Source organism: Nomascus leucogenys, chromosome 19 (genome assembly GCF_006542625.1).
Source record: "Nomascus leucogenys isolate Asia chromosome 19, Asia_NLE_v1, whole genome shotgun sequence".
Classification (NCBI taxonomy): domain Eukaryota; kingdom Metazoa; phylum Chordata; class Mammalia; order Primates; family Hylobatidae; genus Nomascus; species Nomascus leucogenys.
Window position 1 is genome coordinate 24,351,562 of NC_044399.1, and position 17,840 is coordinate 24,369,401.

The 17,840-nt window shown below is 55.6% G+C and overlaps 1 protein-coding gene across 2 annotated transcripts in view; it reads right to left on the bottom strand.

The window, feature by feature from the left end:
• ADCY3 (adenylate cyclase 3) overlaps positions 1 to 17,840 on the bottom strand; it is a 101,727-nt gene that overhangs the window by 10,237 nt on the left and 73,650 nt on the right. For both annotated transcript variants that reach the window (XM_003270583.3, XM_030799623.1), the window contains exons 4-13: positions 11,279 to 11,409; positions 10,577 to 10,688; positions 10,280 to 10,407; positions 8,923 to 9,081; positions 7,488 to 7,665; positions 5,974 to 6,102; positions 4,974 to 5,116; positions 4,666 to 4,827; positions 2,014 to 2,101; positions 1,070 to 1,186 (exon numbers count right to left, since the gene is read on the bottom strand). In XM_003270583.3, the coding sequence (XP_003270631.2) occupies positions 1,070 to 1,186; positions 2,014 to 2,101; positions 4,666 to 4,827; positions 4,974 to 5,116; positions 5,974 to 6,102; positions 7,488 to 7,665; positions 8,923 to 9,081; positions 10,280 to 10,407; positions 10,577 to 10,688; positions 11,279 to 11,409 (1,347 nt within the window). The remainder of the gene's footprint in view (positions 1 to 1,069; positions 1,187 to 2,013; positions 2,102 to 4,665; positions 4,828 to 4,973; positions 5,117 to 5,973; positions 6,103 to 7,487; positions 7,666 to 8,922; positions 9,082 to 10,279; positions 10,408 to 10,576; positions 10,689 to 11,278; positions 11,410 to 17,840) is intronic.

The window sequence follows — 17,840 nt, forward strand, 5'->3', positions numbered from 1 at the left end:
CTGATTAGCTGCAGCCCTGGAGCTTTTTCATTATACCACTGCCAGAATAAGTCTCCATGCTGGTTGTATTCGTGTGCTCCAATTGTTAAAGTATAACAATAACATTATATTTGAAAAAAAGGAAGATAGTGTATATGGTACTACAACAATTAGAGGATGCCGTGACAACTGACAAGAGAACATTCATGACAGCTCCAGGCATGTAGTGCTCAATACGTGCCCAGTGGTTCTAAACCAATAGATCTGGGCTCCCAACTCCTGCCCCTTTTCCCCAAGAAAGCATTTGGCTGCCCCCTTAGGGAGGAAGAACACAGACTGGGACTTAGAACTGCCTCCATTCTGGACTCTGTCACTTCCTGGCTGTATGATCTAGAGCAAGTAAATTACCTTTTTTTTTTTTTTTTTTTTTTTTTTTGAGACAGAGTCTTGCTCTGTCTGTTGCCCAGGCTGGAGTGCAGCGGCTCAATCTCGGCTCACTGCAACCTCTGCCTCCTGGGTTCAAGCGATTCTCCTGCCTCACCCTCCCAAGTAGCTGGGATTACAGGTGTGCACCACCACGCCTGGCTAGTTTTTGTATTTTTAGTAGAGACGGGGTTTCACCATGTTGGCCAGGCTGGTTTCAAACTCCTGACCTCGTGATCCGCCCGCCTCGGCCTCCCAAAGTGCTGGGATTGCAGGCGTGAGCCACCGCACCCAACCAATTACCCTTTTTGAGAGTTAGTTTCTCCCTGTGAAACTGCAGATACTGGTACAACTGCTCAGGACTTTTTCACAGATTAAATGAATCAACATACATAAGGTACCTAGCACAGGCGTGGGCACATGGAACTGTACTCTCGGACTCTGGGAGAGGAGCTTCAAGGAAAGAAGTCCATCCCAGAGGCTCCCTGGATGACAGAGACAAGACTCCTTCCACTAGGTAGGGATGATGTGTTCGGGAACCTAAGAGCCACTCCAAAGCTACATGACAGTGGAGGGATGGACTGAGAAACTGCTTGTGTGACCCAAACAGAAGCCCTTCTCCACTGAGAACAGGGGCGTCCCTTCAACAAGGACAGCAGGAGCTCACCATGTCCACGACATTTGCCATCACCAGGATGAAGATGGCGAGCATGGCCCAGGTGTTCCTGGCCCAGCGGGTCCGGTCAATCCAAGTCGAGAAGGCCACAAGCTTCTTAGGAAAGGCCTAGAAGGAACGGAATTTCAAGGGCCAGGAGCCTTTGCCAGCCCTTTCTCCTGCAGATGTGACTGACAGCAACTCAGGCTGCTCCCGTATTCCAGTCCCAGGAGCCTCAAAAGGGGCTCTGCCTGGGAGTCGCCCGGCAGCTGACCAAGGGACAGAGCTGAGAAGAGGGCGTGGGAGTTCTGACGCTGTGTCGGACCCTCCTCGATGTGCCTGTGCAACAGCACTGCCTCCAGGTCACAGCCCTTTCCACAGCAGACATGGTGATGAGGTGAGGCCAGGGCAGGAACAGTTTTCAGGGCTGCTCGTCTCTGGCCAGCTACTCCTGCCTGTCCTGGCTCCAACTGACCTGGTGAGCCACCTGTCAGATTCATGTTCCTAAACACTGCTTTACCTTTGTCATTCTGATAAAAAAAAAAAACTCTGCTTAGTACCTCAGTGCCTTACAGGAGAAAGTTTTAATCCCTTTAGTCTGGCTTCTAAGGGCCTTCACAATCGGGGCCAACCCACCTTCCAGCCGGCCCTCCACTGCTTCTCTACCCAGGTTCCTGTTTACCCAGACTCTGCCGTACCCATGCGTGCTGCAGCGCCACGGCCCAGCCATGGCCCACCACAGCCCACTATGGCCCAGCCACGGCCTGGTGGCCCAGCCAGAGGGAGTGCTCTGCTGATGGTGAATGAATGGATGGGCAAGTGCCTGGACCGTCCTAACAGAGGAGTGTCTGCCTGTCAGGATTTGACAGAAAGAATAACTCCATCACCGCCCAGTTTTACAGGGAGTGCCACTCACTTCCAGAGCCTTCTGAGCTCAGTAGAAAAGTGCCTCTTACCCGGGGAAAGATGGCGGCCAGGGAGCAGATGGTCAGGATGAGGAGCAGAATCTCCCCCACCACGAAGGTCACATAGTTTGTCATTAGCCTGTGACAGAGAGACGACAATTGGGAGGGGCCAGAGGGGACAGTGAGATGGAGTGAGGGGCTAGGAGAGGAAGGGATGGGGACGGGGGGCAGGGGACGGGGGGCAGGGGATGGGGGGCGGGGGGCAGGGGACAGGGGACAGGGGCCAAGGGGCGGGGAGGCCTCTCAGCACAGCGTGAGCCTGTGCCTCTGCCTGCACAGCTCCACACGGTGCCAGGGAATTGCTGCTGCCTGCTGTGCAGAACAGGACAAAGGCCCTGATGAGACGGGCCGCCAGCTGAGTGCTGGCCTGGGAGCGGGCCACTCTCTAGGTGCAGCTGCTGCCTGGGACATTTCCCAGAGAGGGAACAACTCACAGGTGGCCTGGGCACAGCCCAGGATAAACTTGGGCAGGGATCTTAGGAATGCGCCCCTGCCATGTCACTGTGCTGAAAGGACACAGCACGGAGCAGCGTCTCTCCCTCGCTGCTGGAGGCTGCTAAGAGTCCACCTGTGACAGCCGCCCCCAGCTTCACAGTGGACACAGTCTCAACACATCCACCTTAACCTGACAACGCCCGGAAGCCTGTTCTCTATACCCTCTGCTCACACCCATTCCTGTTTAACCCTCCCTGGAAGATGTCCTTGCCAAGAGCCCCAGAAGCCTCCTGATAGCTAAATCCACGTCCCATTTTCAGTCACCTCTCACCCCTCCTTGAGACACTTTTCTCGCTTGGTTTCTTGAGTCCTTTTCTGTCTCTGCATCTGGACATGCTGCCTTGAGCTCAGCAAGTCTCGTGTTGCAGCACAGCCTGCATGCTGGCAACACCAGGTGCATGTCTCCAACCCCACCTGCCCTCCGAACTCCAGATCATGGACGCTGACCTCCTTGGCTTGTGGGCATTGCAAACTTCACGTGTCCCAAACCAAACTCTTGATCTTTGCCTCTCCACTCTCATCTTGCCACCTCGTCCCCATCTTGGTTAACGGCACCCCCGTCCTGCCAGCTGCTCCGATCAGAAGCCCAGGAGACATCCTCAACTCCACACTCACGCCCCACAACCAATCTGCCAGCAAATCCTGTCAGCTCTGTCTCCAAAATACATTCAGCATCTATCAGCGGAATCCAACCACTGATCCTCCTCTATCCTCGGCCTGGCCTGGCCACCACAGTGGCTTGTCTGGGCCACTATTTGGTCTCCTCTGGTCTCACTGCTCCCACTGTGCTAAGCGCTGTTCTCAGCAGGAGTGAGCCTCTCCGGGCATATGTCACAACAGGGGACTCCTCTGCTCCCTCGTTCTGGCGGCCTCCTATGTTAAGAGTGGAAGCTGGCACCCTGCAGTGGCGCGTAGGAGGCCCCACGTCTGCGCTGGACCCCTGCTACTCTTCCTGTGGCCCCTGTTCCCGCTGCGATGCCTCCTCACTGTGCCTCCAGGGGCCAGGCCACTCCAGCCTCAGCACCTCTATCTGAAGCAGGTGTCCCCCAGATAGGAGAAGGCTTGCCCCTTACCTGCTTCCGGGCATTACTGAAATATTACCCTGCCAGCAAGTCCTGCTCTGATCATCCCACATCAAAATGCAAACAAAACAAAACAAAGCTCCCCAGCAGCATACCTACCTCCCTTCCTTGCCTTCCCTGTATCTGCAGTACTTACTCCCGCATGGATGCATATTATTTTAATTGTTTAATTGCTTTTGCCTATAGCTTCCCCTACCAGAACCCAAGTTTCACGAGAGCAGGGGTTTCTGTATGCCGCATCACTGCCATAGCCCCAGCCCTCGATCCCCACGCAGGAAGCAGACAACCAACCAATCAATACTTATGGAATGAGTGAATTTGAGCCTCACCACAGTCCTGAGTGTCAGCTAGGGCAGGGGTTGTTCTCCTCATTTCACAGATGAGGAAACATGCTGCCGGAGCCTGCAGTGGCCTGCACATGGTCACACACCCACAACCTCAGATGGTGTGACCGAGCCCAAGGCTCCTGACAAACTGTAATCCCAGCGGGGTTCCAGACCCCTTCTCTGTGACGGGGAATCCCCGATTGGCCGAGGGGAGAAAGGGAGAACAAGAGAGTGGTCGTTACCCTCAGACAGGGCTTCGCCAGCTGGGGACTCCAGGAGGCCCCACCTTGCCCTGGAGGAGCTACTGCTGTGTTAGAGAGGGGATCAGTCTGTGCCCAGAGCCTAAAATCTATCTTTACCAAGATGAGCCAAGAAAGGGGCCAGGTCAGCCTTGGTGACTGCGGCTGACGCAGTGTCCCCATCTTTGTCCCAAGAATCAGTGTGGGCCCATCCAGCCAAGGTCTCCAGCCTTCTGGAGGCCTCTGTCCCTCAGTTCTCTTGATCCTGGCCAGATCCCCATTCTGACGCTAGGATGCTCCAAAACACGGGGCAGGGAAAAGGAAGGAAGCCCAGGGTGCCGTCTAGCACTCCTGGGGCCTGTGGGGGCCGTCCCAGTGGGGGTCAGGGAGCAGAGACTGGCTTGCTCCCCAATGTCAGGCTCCCGCTGAGACACCTGCCCCCCTCTACCTGGCACCACCACAGCCGAGGAAACTTGTGGCCCTCCCCCGCCCCTCCCTTACCAGGGGTCGATGAGAATCTCAACCAGGGCCGCGCAGAGCAGGACGACGCAGGAGCAGCTGAAGGCAGCCCCGCTCTGCTTCTCCTTCTCCACCGAGTAGCGGGTTTCCATCTCAGGGTCCATGAACCGCATGGACAAGAGGAAGGTGTTTCTCTTCTTTACTCTGCAGTGGGAACAAGCCCCATGAATCCCAAATGCCACATCTGCCTCGGCCTAGCGGGGGGCCGTATTTGGGATGCCCAGTTTCCTGAACCCCTTGTCAGGGCCCGGGAGGAGCAGTGGGCCTGGACGCTTCCGGGTGGCGCTTACACTTGGGCAGACTCTCGCTCGAGCAGGGCCTCGTTGAGCAGCTGGTTGAGCTCATGCTCATCTTCGGAGGCGTCTACCACTCGGTCAGCCAGGTCCTGCAGGCGCAGCCTCCGGCGTGGGTTGGGGAATGAGGGATTGTCGGCCTGTGAGCCAGGGAGGCAGCGTGAGTGGGGCAGATGGGACAGAGTGGCGGAGAGGAGCTGGGAAAGACGGAGGTGGAGGAGGAAAGGAACACAACAGGGCATACTCGGAGGACCAATCCCTCCAGCTCTAAAATCCCTTTCCGGGAAGTCTTCCCCATGCTCCCACGTGGCTCCATGTGGCCTGGGTCTACACCCAAAGCTCCAGTCCTTCCTGGCTCCCTGGGCCCCCACCAGAGCTCTGCAGGGAGGGTCCGCTAATGACAGCACTGTAGGGAGCAGCCCCTGGCCCCTGAGCAGGAGACCTGTAATCAGAGACAGCTGCTGGGCTGGGGCAGTCCTGGCACTTCCTGCTGTATTGATGTGGGGGCCATATACATCGGCAGCCTGGGGGCATGAATGGCTCCCAACTCTAGGGCTTCAGGGAACTGTTAAAGGAACTCACATGTGGCTCATTTGGAAAGGAAGATCTGCTGGGGAAAGTGATGGGACACTTTCCCACCAGTGAGTCCAGGTCTGAAATCTCACTTCCAAAATGGTCTCAGATCCTATAGAATTTTCCATGGATGTCCTCACTGATCTCAAATCTACAGGATTCTGGGCCATCAGAGCTACAAAGGCCTCCGAGCTGAGCACCTCTTTTGACCTTACTCACCCCGACATGTAACTGATGAGGAGACAATGGGGTTTTGAGGGGCTGGAGGGGTGACCTGCCCATGGTTACAGTGCTAAGCAGGGGCAGATCTTGGGTGGTGGCCAGGTCTCCCCAGCACAGGACTCCTGCTGCAGGAACGTTCTGCTTCCTGGTGCCTGCCCGCATCTGGCCCTCAGTGACCCCCTGCCCTGAGCCCTGCACATACCTGGGCATCCTGCTCCTCGGGCTTCTCTGACATGGACCCGCTGCTGTGGGCACTCCCGTTGGGCTCCTTGGTCTCAATGAGGGCAGGGGAGCTGGACTTTGAGGAAGCTGGCGCTCCATTGGGCAGGGCCTAGAGGAAAGGAGAGCTCGGCCATGATGTGGGCGTGGGATGAGAGTGGCACGGACAGGGCTGGAAGTAACAAGGGCGTGGGAGGCGGTGGGATTAGAGAGCAATCTGAGGCCCCCAGAACTTGCTTGTGGATTGCAAAGTGAGGCGTCAACGATGACGTGAAACTTTTTGGTCTGAGTAGTCGTTAATAAAAGGATGGAACTGCCATTAACTGAGATGGGAAGACTGAGGGAGAGCAGGTTTTGGAGTGGGAAGGACGGCAGGAGCTTTGGGCAGGTGGCATTTAAGATACCTATTATATGTACAAACGGAGACGTACAAGTGGCTGTATGTTGAGTGCAGGGAAGCCACTGGGGCTGGAGATACAAATTTGGGAGCTGTCAGAGACGGCCTTTAAAATGACACTGGATGAGACTGACATCGAGGTTAGAATCAACGGGGAGTATCAGCCTTCACTCCGGCAGCCTCACCAGAGTGGGCTTTGCTTTAGCCATAATTAGGCAAAGCCTCAGCCATGGAGCAGTCTCAAATGACACGACTTCCCTGACAGCCACCAAGCTCCTTAATTCCAAGTCTTGTTAGATGGACTCTCATAACTGGAGGAAAGGGTTTTGACATGAGAGATTACAAAAAATAAAACACCCTCCAGATTCAGCAGGGGATGGTAAAGGGATCCATTTCTGCACCAGCTGCTGGTGGTTTCTAATCAGACTGACAGGTGTTTGGGGGTTGGTGGACAGACCTGGGGAAGCTGCTGAGTGCTTCAGGTCTGTAGATATTTGGGGGATCCCACACAAAGACCAGAGGGCAGGCCCACAGGATGCTCGATTGCAAGCTTGTTCAACCCGCAGTATTTTTTGTGTGGCCCAAGACAATTCTTCTTCTTCCAATGTGGCCCAGGGAAGTCAAAAGATTAGACATCCCTGCTCTATTACTTCTATCTCATTCCTTCCTCATTTCCCACTCAGGAAACCTTCCTGGCCTTGGTCCTCCTCCCCTATGACCAGTCACCCCATCCCCACCCTCCTCTCTGAGCCTCTCCCTGAGCATCCACGTCACTCCTGTGGCTTCACTCACTTCCTCCGGGTGGGAGACCCTGAGCCCCAACCCAGCTGCTCTCCTGGGCACCACCGACACATCTCCAGTGCCCCCTTCTGGATGTGGTCTTGGGATATGCTACAGTCACCTCCATTGCAACCTGCCATGAATTACACTCACCATCTCCCCCAGAAACCAGCTCTCCCTTGGGAAGGGTGCCAGCCTGCCACTCACCTCTCATAGCCAGCCACCGCTGGGTCCTGCCAACTCTTCTGCAATCTTTCCTTGATCTCCTCCTTTCCAACCCCCTAATCCGGGGGTGGGGTGGGGTGGGGTGGGGAACTCACCGAGCCATTGAGGCCATTCTGGGTGGCTGTTTTCTTCACCTCTGGCTTGGAGGCAATGATGAGGTAGGTTTCAATACCCTTCTCTTCTAGGTAATCACAGCGGCTGCCCCCATCGCCTGGCTCCACATCAAACTCTCCTTTCAGGCAGTCCATGGTACTCTGGGAGATGTGCACGCGCCTGGATTACAGAGAGAGAGGCCCTAAGCGTCAGCCAGAGGCGGCCCTCACACCCCTAGGGGACAGTCCACGGACCACGGCTGCACCGGGTGCTGCTCGGCCCCGTGTCTCTCGGGCAAGTGGGGCGGAGGCCACGTGGAAGCAGTTCTGCCACTAACTAGCTGTGTGGGCCACTAACTAGCTATGGGGGCCACTAACTAGCTATGGGGGCCACTAACTAGCTGTCTGGGCCACAAACTAGCTGTGTGGGCTGTATGGCACTTACTCCCATCTCAGCCTCAGTGTTGGAGCTACGACACAGGAGTACAATCTTTCTTCAATCTTTGATCTGCTCTAAAGCAGAGCAAATGCGATAAGGAATTTTTTTTTTTTATTTTTGAGACAGAGTCTTGTTCTGTCGCCCAGGATGGAGTGCAGTGGCGCGATCTCGGCTCACTGCAACCTCTGCCTCCCGGGTTCAAGCAATTCTCCTGCCTCAGCCTCCAGAGTAGCTGGGATTACAGGTGCACACCACCACACCTGGCTAATTCTGTATTTTTAGTAGAGATGGGGTTTCGCCATGTTGGTCAGGCTGGTCTCAAACTCTTGACCTCAGGTGATCCACCCACCTTGGCCTCCCAAAGTACTGGGATTACAGGCGTGAGCCACAAGATCCAATTATCCCCCACCTTGCACATTTCTCAGTTGCAACTCCTGCTGCCAAGGGATAATAAAACCCATTTCTGAGGAGTCACCACTGAGGGCAAGAATCCTAAATGCCACTGAAGGAAGCTCCCTGGCCCAGGTGGGGAAGGCTGGGCTGATCCTCCCTCAGCCTCGCCCTGCTAAAGGCAGGGCCTCCATTATCCTTTAAAGGAGCTCAAGCAAGACGTGTAGTCTCACTGCGACCTGCAAAACGCTGCCTCTGAGCCCGCTAGCTGATGACTGCTCATTACTCTCCCTTTGGGGAGACCTGGACTCTGGCATAAGGAGAGCTGGGGTAGCCCCCTAAGTGGGTAAAGGGGACAGGAGGACAGGCTACTGCAGGGTCCAGGCAGGAGAAGCCACATCCAACATCAGACCCAAAGAGGCTTCACCCCAAGGCAGGTGGGAACGGCCTTAGCCAGGGCCTGGGGCAGGACAGGAGGAATGCTGTTCTGGGGTGTTAGGGGGGCCTTCTCTGAGGCCCCCTGTCCCTCATCAGGATCACAGCCCTGTGGGAGGGAGGGGACGGTCCCCTCCCCAGTCCTCAGACCTGCCCCCTTGGAATGGCACTCACCCAGGGATGCCGCCAGCCTCCATCTTGTTGGCTACAGTGACATCAGTCGACCACACGTCGTACTGCCAGCGCTTCTGGCCCAGGACGCCCCCCAGCACGGTGCCTGTGTGCACACCCACACGCATGTCCACCCCGGTCTTGGTCTTCTCCCGCACATACCTGCCAGGTACACACAGAAAGAAGGGTCAGGGTGTGGCCTTCACCAGGCAGCCAGCTGCCCCTGCCCCTGCAGGAGAAATTCATTGTGGGCCTCTTCCGCTCCACAAGAGGGGACCTGGCAAGGTCCCCACAGCTTGGTGTTGGATGGGGGTAAGGCAGGCCAGGGCCAGCCCAGAGTCAGGCATCACAGGCCAGCAGGACAAGAGCACCAAGCAACTCTCTTCCCTGTCCCCACTTCCCGAGGGGCCTCAGTTTCTCTCTGCCGATTACTCTTTTATTCATTCGTGCAGTTAATGTTTCACTGAGCGTCAAGTACGTGCCAGGCACGTTCAAGGTGCTGCAGACACAGAGATGAACAAAATAGCCGTGAACAGCCCCTTGCCTGAACGTGTCTGACAGGGCAGGGAGAAGATGTTAGAGTTCCTGGACTACTGCCCCGGGGTAAAGGCCACACTGCTTTCTTTCCAGGGCAATACTAGAAGGGGTTTAAAAATGCAAAGCCGCCCCCTCGGAGAAGGGGGTAAAGAGCGGGCAACTTCCTGGACTCCATCCCACGGGGGAAGAGCCTCGGCAGGAGCTTCCCTTTCTGTGTCGGTGCCTGATGTCACCCCGGGTCCCCCAGAGGCTGGAAGTCAACCAGAGGGACGGCCCATCCGAGAGCTGCAAGCCCACCTGGAGTACAGGCAAGAGTAGGGGACAGTGAGGGCAGGAGCGTTTGCCTCCCTCACAGCCTAGGCTGGAGCACAGAGGCCGGGGTGGGCTCCAGCTCCATCCCTGAGCCCCTCTGCCAGGGGCTTACAGTCATTGCATCATGAGATGGAGAGGGCAGTGCCTTCAGGGGTCACGGTGAGAAAACACTGAGGAGAGATGGGGGGCCCCTGTGGGGGTCCCAGCAAGTGTGAGGAGGTATGAGGAAATTCACAACTGCAACTTCCAACAAAAAGAGAATACGTGGAAAAGTGTGCCCCACAGGCTGGGGGAGCCTCGCAGGTCTCCTGGGCTGTGAGGAAGGTAAGCCATCCCCCAGCTTCTACAGCGGGGGCCTGCGCCACCCATCAACCAGCGCTGTGTCCCAGTCTCTGCTTCCAGCAGATCCCCCACCCAGGGGCCATGGCCAGCGCGGAAGACCTGCTTCTCCCTGGGTCCAGGGCTGGGACTCTTGCTCTGGGAGCCTCCCTCCCAGAGGCATCCCACTTACGAGATGGCCTCCACCATGGCCAGCCCCATGAGGATGGAGCAGACGGCGTGGTCCTCCCGGTAGTCAGGCAAGCCGCAGATGCAGTAGTAGCAGTCACCCAGGATCTTAATCCGTAGCTGGTGGTATTTCTGAAAGGGGAGGGCCTGGCCTGTGCTCCGGCCCCTCCTCAGTGAGGGAGGAGTAGCCAAGAAAGCAGAGGAAGGACAGTGGGAGAAAATCATAGGGCCGGGGATAGGGGCCAGGCACAGGCCATGAGGGCAGGCACCACTGGAGAGCCAGGCGGGGCCAGGGACTTACAGCTGCCAGCTTGTCAAAGCGGGCAAAGAGCTCATTGAGCAGCTTCACGAGCTCCTGGGCACTGCAGGCAGAAGACAGCTGGGTAAAGCCCACGATGTCGGCAAAGAGGATGCTGCACGAGGAAGGAACCGTGGGGGTGATGCTCCAGGCAGCGAGGTGTACCCGACCCCATTGCCAGCTCCCTCTCCAACCCACAGGGCAGCCAGGATCAGGGTGGGGGAAGGTCCTCCCTCACACCCCCCACCAGACAGTGAGACCCTGGCCCTTCCAGGTAAAGTCAGGGCTCTGACCTTGCACTTGTCCTAGTGGACTTCCCCCTGCAGGCCTCCCTCCCTGTGGTGCCTGGGGACCACCCCACACTGCCCACTCCTGCCTGGGCTGAACTCATCCTTCTTCCTAGAATCACAGGTCAGGGTTCTAGCCCCAGTGCTGGCCCTGAACAGCTGGGCGACCTCACAGGAGTCCCTTCCCTGCTCTGGGTGATATCTGTTCTATGACAGGGGTGGACCAAGCAGCCTAGAGCACACTGTAGCTTAAACACCTGCCCGCAGCTTCTCCCGCCAGGCTCATGAATGCTGTGGGGAGCCTTGCTTCTAGTCCCTGGAAAACCTCTCGAAGCCCACAGTGCCTAGTGGGTCCCAGAAAGATGCAGCCCTCCACGGCCTGCTCTGCCATCAGAGCCCGTGCCCTGGGCCGGCGTACCTGACGTTCTCGTGGCGGTACATGTACATGGTGTTGAACTGCTGCTGGTCCTTCTGGCTCTCATCTTTCTTCATGTCTTTCAGCATCTCGTCAGCCACGTGCTTGGGCAGGATGGAAAGCATGAGGTTCTCCTGTGAGGGGCAGCAGAGGGTCAGAGGCAAAGGTAGGGCCTGCTTGGGGCAAGTTCAGATACTTCTGGGAAGAAACGTGAGCCAGGAACCATGCTGCCCTCCAGAGAGACCTCACAGACCTACCTCGGGAGCAGGCAGGGCTCTGGGACAGGCAGCTTCTGGTCCTGACAAGGCTGAGGGTGGCGATGGCCCCTTCAGAGCAACTGAGGGGAGCCAGAAATGCAGTGAAGCATCCCAAACGTGGCTCTGTGCTCAGCATCCTCGTGCCACAAGAAGTGCAACAGTCCTGCGTGGGCTGCTGCACCGTGAGCCCTCCCGGCAGGAGCCCTGCGGGGTCACCTCAGCCACCCGCCACGGCTGCACAGAGCCATCACTCACGAAATTCTGCTTTGACCCAATCAAAGACTGACGGCAGACCAGGCACCACACAAGGTGCCAGCGACACAAAACCAGCAAGAACATCCACCTCAGAGAGCGGAGGGTCTCACGGGGACACAGGTAAGCATGCCCAGCGCAGCACAGCAAGTTCTGTGCCCAGAAAGGAGAGAGCAGAGGACCGCGCAAGACAGAAGCAGGGGCTGAGGTTGGCCAGGGAGGAGGCATCAAGGAGGCCTTCCTGAAAGAGCCTTGGCTGAGCCCAAGACGCGATGCTGAGGGCGCTCCTGTTGGAGGCAGCCATGTACACAAAGGCACAGACACGCAAAGTGCACCAGGGTTCTTCAGGGATTTCTGTGGAGGTAAAAACAGAAACATGGCTTGAGAGCTGGGCATGGTTTACATCAGGGTCAGCAAACCGTGGCCTGTGGGCCCAATCTGCTGCTGTCTTTCTTTTTGTACAGGGTCTTGCTCTGTTGCCCAGGCTGGAGTACAGTGGTGCAAACATGGCTCACAGTAGCCTCAACGTCCTGGGCTCAAGTAATCCTCCCACCTCAACCTCCGGAGTAGCTGGAAGTACAGGCATGCGTCACCACACCCAGCTAATTTTTACATTTTTTGTAGAGACAGGGTCTTGCCATGTTGCCCAAGCCAGTCTTGGACTCCTGTGCTCAAGCCACCCTCTCTGTTTTCATAAAGTTTTCCTGGCACCCAGCCATGCTCATTTGTTGATATATTGTCTCTGATATATGGTCTCTGACACTCCAATGGCAGAGTGGGGTAGATGCAACAGAGACTGTATGGCCCACAGAGCCCAAAATATTTACTATGTGGCTCTCGTCAGAAGAGGTCTGTGGCTTGGGTGGTGCCGGTCTCTGGAACAGGGAACAGAGGAGGAGGGTAGATGTGAGGGCAAAGGCAGGGTTTGGTTCTGAGGCGCTGTGGGGCCTCTGTGCGGGCACCTGCAGGCAGTGCTCAGGTGAGGCAGTGGGCTGAACCATCCGACTGGAAACCATGGGTTGGATAAGCAGTAGGGAGAGAGAAAACCAGGGACAGAATGTGGTGCTGCGGAGGCAAAGCCAGGGGCCAGAGGCCCAGCAGGGAGCTGATCAAGAGGGGAGCACTGCCCCCGTCTCTGAGGGGAGGAGGGTGATGATGGCATCTGGTGAAGGACAGTGGGGGGTACTTGGGGGAGAACCCCAAGTTGAGGTTTTGCAGGATGGAAACTGTAAAAGGCCAAGGGGCATAAGAACTGGCTCATGGCAGGGATGCAACTAAAGTGTGTCCAGTGAAGGGCCAAGATACAAATGAAACTGCAGCAAGCACAGGGGGAGACCAGGAAACCGGCAAGCAGAGATGTGGCTGGAGGACAGATGGCCGCTGACCCTCAGGGTGGAGTGCTTCCGGGTGGCCAGGCCCGTGTTGCCATGGGGTCGGCTGCTGAAAGGTGAGGAGTGCATGGGCGGGAACTCAGGACCCCCAGGAGCTCTGTGCCTAGAGTGCCGGTCCCAGGCATTACCACCCTGGGTCCAGGGTGGCCAGAAAACCAAGAACTAGTGGCTTGGTCCTCAGCATCTAGGGCCTGGCTGGATGGCTGTGGGTCCCAGGCCACAGGAGCAGGAGCCAGGGACCTCGCCTCCTGACAAGGGCTGGGCAGGGGAGCACCACGGAAGTGCTCCGGCTCTGCTGAGTTCAGGGGTCCCTGAGGCCCAAGAGAGGCCAGCTCATCCTGCATGTCAGATGCATCTGCTTTGAGGCAGGAGAAGGAGGTGAAGGCTCAACTCCACTCCTCTGGGCAGAGCTGCCAAGAGGTCCCCAGAGTCTGCTGTTGTACTTGGGCCCTCAGCACCCAGTAAACCAGTGGCCTCCCTTGTGAGAATCAGCTCTGCTGCAGGTCCCCGTCTTCTGCACTCTGTGGCTTCATGGGGAGAATTTGTCACCTTTCTTGCAGGGAATCACACCATTAGGACAAGGTGAACATGCCTGGCACTGGCCCCTGCCTGAAGCAGTTAGAGTGGTTTTGCTCTTTGATATGGTTTGGCTGTGTCCCCACCCAAATCTCACTTGAATTGTATCTCCCAGAATTCCCACATGTTGTGGGAGGGACCCAGAGGGAGGTAACTGAATCACAGTGGCCCGTCTTTCCCGTGCTATTCTCGTGATAGTAAGTCTCACGAGATCTGATGGGTTTACCAGGAGTTTCCACTTTTGCTTTTTGCTCATTTTCTCTTGCTGCCACTATGTAAGAAGTGCCTTTCACATCCCGCCATGATTCTGAGGCTTCCTCAGCCATGTGGAACTCTAAGTCCAATTAAACCTCTTTTTCTTCCCAGTCTCGGGTATGTCTTTTATCAGCAGCATGAATACGGACTAATACAGTAAATTGGTACCAGTAGAGTGGCATATTGCTGAAAAGATACCCAAAAATGTGGAAGTGACTTTGGAATTGGGTAAAAGGCAGAGGTCGGAACAGTTTGGAGGGCTCAGAAGAAGAAAGGAAACTGTGGGAAAGTCGGGAACCTCCCAGAGACTTGTTGAATGGCTTTGACAAAAATGCTGATAGTGATATGAACAATAAGGTCCAGGCTGAGGTGGTCTCAGATGGAGATGAGGAACTTGTTGGGAACTGGAGAAAAGGTGACTGTTATGTTTTAGCAAAGAGATTGGTGGCATTTATGCCCCTGCCCTAGAGATTTGTGGAACTTTGAACTTGAGAGATGATTCAGGGCATCTGGTGGAAGAAATTTCTAAGCAGCAAAGCATTCAAGACGTGACTTGGGTGCTGTTAATGGCAATCAGTTTTAAAAGGGAAACAGCATAAAAATTTGGAAAATTTGCAGCCTGACTATGCCATAGAAAAGGAAATCCCATTTTCTGAGAATTCAAGCTGGCTGCAGAAATTTGCGTAAGTAATGAAGAGCTGAAAGTTAATCACCAAGACAATGGGGAAAGTGTCTCCAGGGCATGTCAGAGACCTTTGCGGCAGCCCCTCCCATCACAGGCCCTGAGGTTTAAGAGGAAAAAGTAGTTTCGTGGGCCAGGCCCAGGGTGCCTGTGCTGTGTGCAGCATAGGGACCTGGTGCCCTGTGTCCCAGCCGCTCCAGCCGTGGCTGACAGGGGCCAATGCAGAGCTCGGGCTGTGGCTTCAGAGGGTGCGATCCCCAAGCCTGGGCAGCTTCCACGTGGTGTTGAGCCTGTGAGCACACAGAAGTCAAGAACTGAAGTTTGGGGAACCTCTGCCTAGATTTCAGAAGATGTATGGTAATGCCTGGATGTCCAAGGAAAAGTGTGCTGCAAGGGCGGGGCCCTCATGGAGAACCCCTGCTAGGGCAGTGTGGAAGGGAAACGTGGGGCCGGAGCAACCACACAGAGTCCCTACTGGGCACTGCCTAGTGGAGCTGTGAGAAGAGGGCCACTGTTTTCCAGACCCCAGAATGGTAGATCCACCAACAGCTTGCACCATGCACCTGGAAAAGCTGCAGACACTCAGTGCTAGCCTGTGAAAGCAGCTGTGAGGGAGGCTGTACCCTGCAAAGCCCCAGAGGCAGAGCTGCCCGAGACCACGGGAACCCGCCTCTTACATCAGTGTGACCTGGATGTGAGTGAGACCTGGAGTCAAAGGAGATCATTTTGGAGCTTTAAAATTTGAGCTCCACCAGGCGCGGTGGCTCACGCTTGTAATCCCAGCACTTTGGGAGGCCGAGGTGGGCGGATCATGAGGTCAGGAGATCGGGACCATGGTGAAACCCTGTCTCTACTAAAAATACAAAAAAATTAGCCAGGCGTGGTGGCGGGCGCCTGTAGTCCCAGCTACTCGGAGAGGCTGAGGCAGGAGAATGGCGTGAACCCAGGAGGTGGAGCTTGCAGTGAGCCGAGATTGCGCCACTGCACTCCAGCCTGGGCGACAGAGCAAGACTCCGTCTCAAAAAAAAAAAAAAAAAAAAACAAAAAAATTTGAGCTCCAAAGAAGCCCCGCTGGATTTCAGACTTGCATGGGGCCTGTAACCCCTTTGTTCTGGCCAATTTCTCCCATTTGGAATGGCTGTATTTACCCAATGCCTATACCCCCATTGTATCTAGAAGTAACTAGCTTGCTTTTTTTTTTTTTTTTTGAGACAAAGTCTCGCTCTTGTCCCCCATGCTGGAGTGCCATGGTGCGATCTCAGCTCACTGCAACCTCTGCCTCCCCGGCTCAGGCAATTCTCCTGCCTCAGCCTCCTGAGTAGCTGGGATTACAGGTGCCTGCCACCACACCTAGCTAATTTTTAGTAGAGACAGGGTTTCACCATGTTGGCCAGGCTGGTCTTGAACTCCTCACCTCAGGTGATCCACCTGCCCCGGCCTCCCTAAGTGCTGGCATTACAGGCATGAGGCATCATGTCTGACCGCTTGCTTTGGATTTTATAGGCTCATAGGCAGAAGGGACTTGCTTTGTCTCAGATGAGACTTTGGACTATGGATTTTTGGGTTAATGCTGAAATGAGTTAAGACTTTGGGGGACTATTGGGAAGGTATGGTTGGTTTTGAAATGTGAGGACATGAGATTTGGAGGGGTCAGGGGTGGAATGATATGGTTTGGCTGTGTCCTCACCCAAATCTCTTTCTTTTCTTTTTTTTTTTTTTTTTGAGACGGAGTCTCGCTCTGTCGCCCAGGCTGGAGTGCAGTGGTGCAATCTCGGCTCTGCCTCAGCCTCTCCGAGTAGCTGGGACTACAGGCGCCCACCACCACGCCTGGCTAATTTTTTGTATTTTTTAGTAGAGACGGGGTTTCACTGTGGTCTCGATCTCCTGACCTCATGATCCGCCCGCCTCGGCCTCCCAAAGTGCTGGGATTACAAGCGTGAGCCACCGTGCCCGGCCCCAAATCTCAACTTGAATTCTATCTCCCAGAATTCTCACATGTTGTGGGAGGGACCCAGAGGGAGGTCACTGAATCATGAGGGCCAATCTTTCATGTGCTATTCTCTTGATAGCAAATAAGTCTCACAAGATCTGATGGGTTTATTAGGAGTTTCCGCTTTTGCTTCTCATTTCCTCTTGCTGCTGCCATGTAAGAAATACCTTTTACCTCCCGCCATGATTCCAAGGCCTCCCCAGCCATGTGGAACTGTAAGTCCAATTAAACCTCTTTTTCTTCCCAGTCTTGGGTATGTCTTTATCAGCAGCATGAATGTGGACTAAGACGCTCTTATTCTTCCATTTCCACAGCAATATCTCTTCACTGTTAACCTCAAGTGTGGCACTACAGCTCAGGAATGAGAAAGCAAAGTAACCCCAGTGCACCCTGCCCTGGCTCCACCTAAGCCCAGGAAGTAGCATCTGGTTCTCCCAGGGCCCTGAAGCCCAGGAAAAGCAACTTAGGCAGCCTTGGTGCTTGGCAACTTCCCTCTGCCAGTCAAGTGTGGCAAGAGGATGCCCGATGCAAAGAAATGGGTAGAGGAGTGCCGGGTGGGACAGGACCCATCTCGGAACCTAACTAACCAGACATTGTGGAAAAAGCTCTGGGCTTGCAGAAAAGATGAGCCTCTGGGAAGGTTTTCAAGAAAAGCCAGAGATGGGGCCCCACCAGCTCTTGAGGGCAGCCACTCAAGGCAGACAGCTGCTGGGATTCCTGAGGGCAGGCACAGCTGAGGAGTCTGGAGGAGGCGGGTGGGAGGCAGCACCCACTGGGCTGGGGCTAGGTTTCTCTGATCAGTAATCCTGGGGATCCCAGCCTGCACTGGAGTGTGTGGCCCTGGTGTGCTTGAGGCTCGTGGGGCAGGAGGAGGCAGCCGTCAGGATCATGAGTGCTGGCCTGGCTCAGCCCCTAGCCCTGCCCGCACTCACTGTGGCTATAAGGTGTTGGGAACAAGCCCCCCAAAATCTGGCCATAAACTGGCCCCAAACAAAATCACTGCAGCACTGTGACATGTTCGTGATGGCCATAACGCCCACGCTGGAAGGTTGTGGGTTTACAGGAATGAGGACAAGGAACACCTGGCCCACCCAGGGTAGAAAACCCCTTAAAGGCATTCTTAAGTCACAAACAACGGCATGAGCCATCTGTGCCTTAAGGA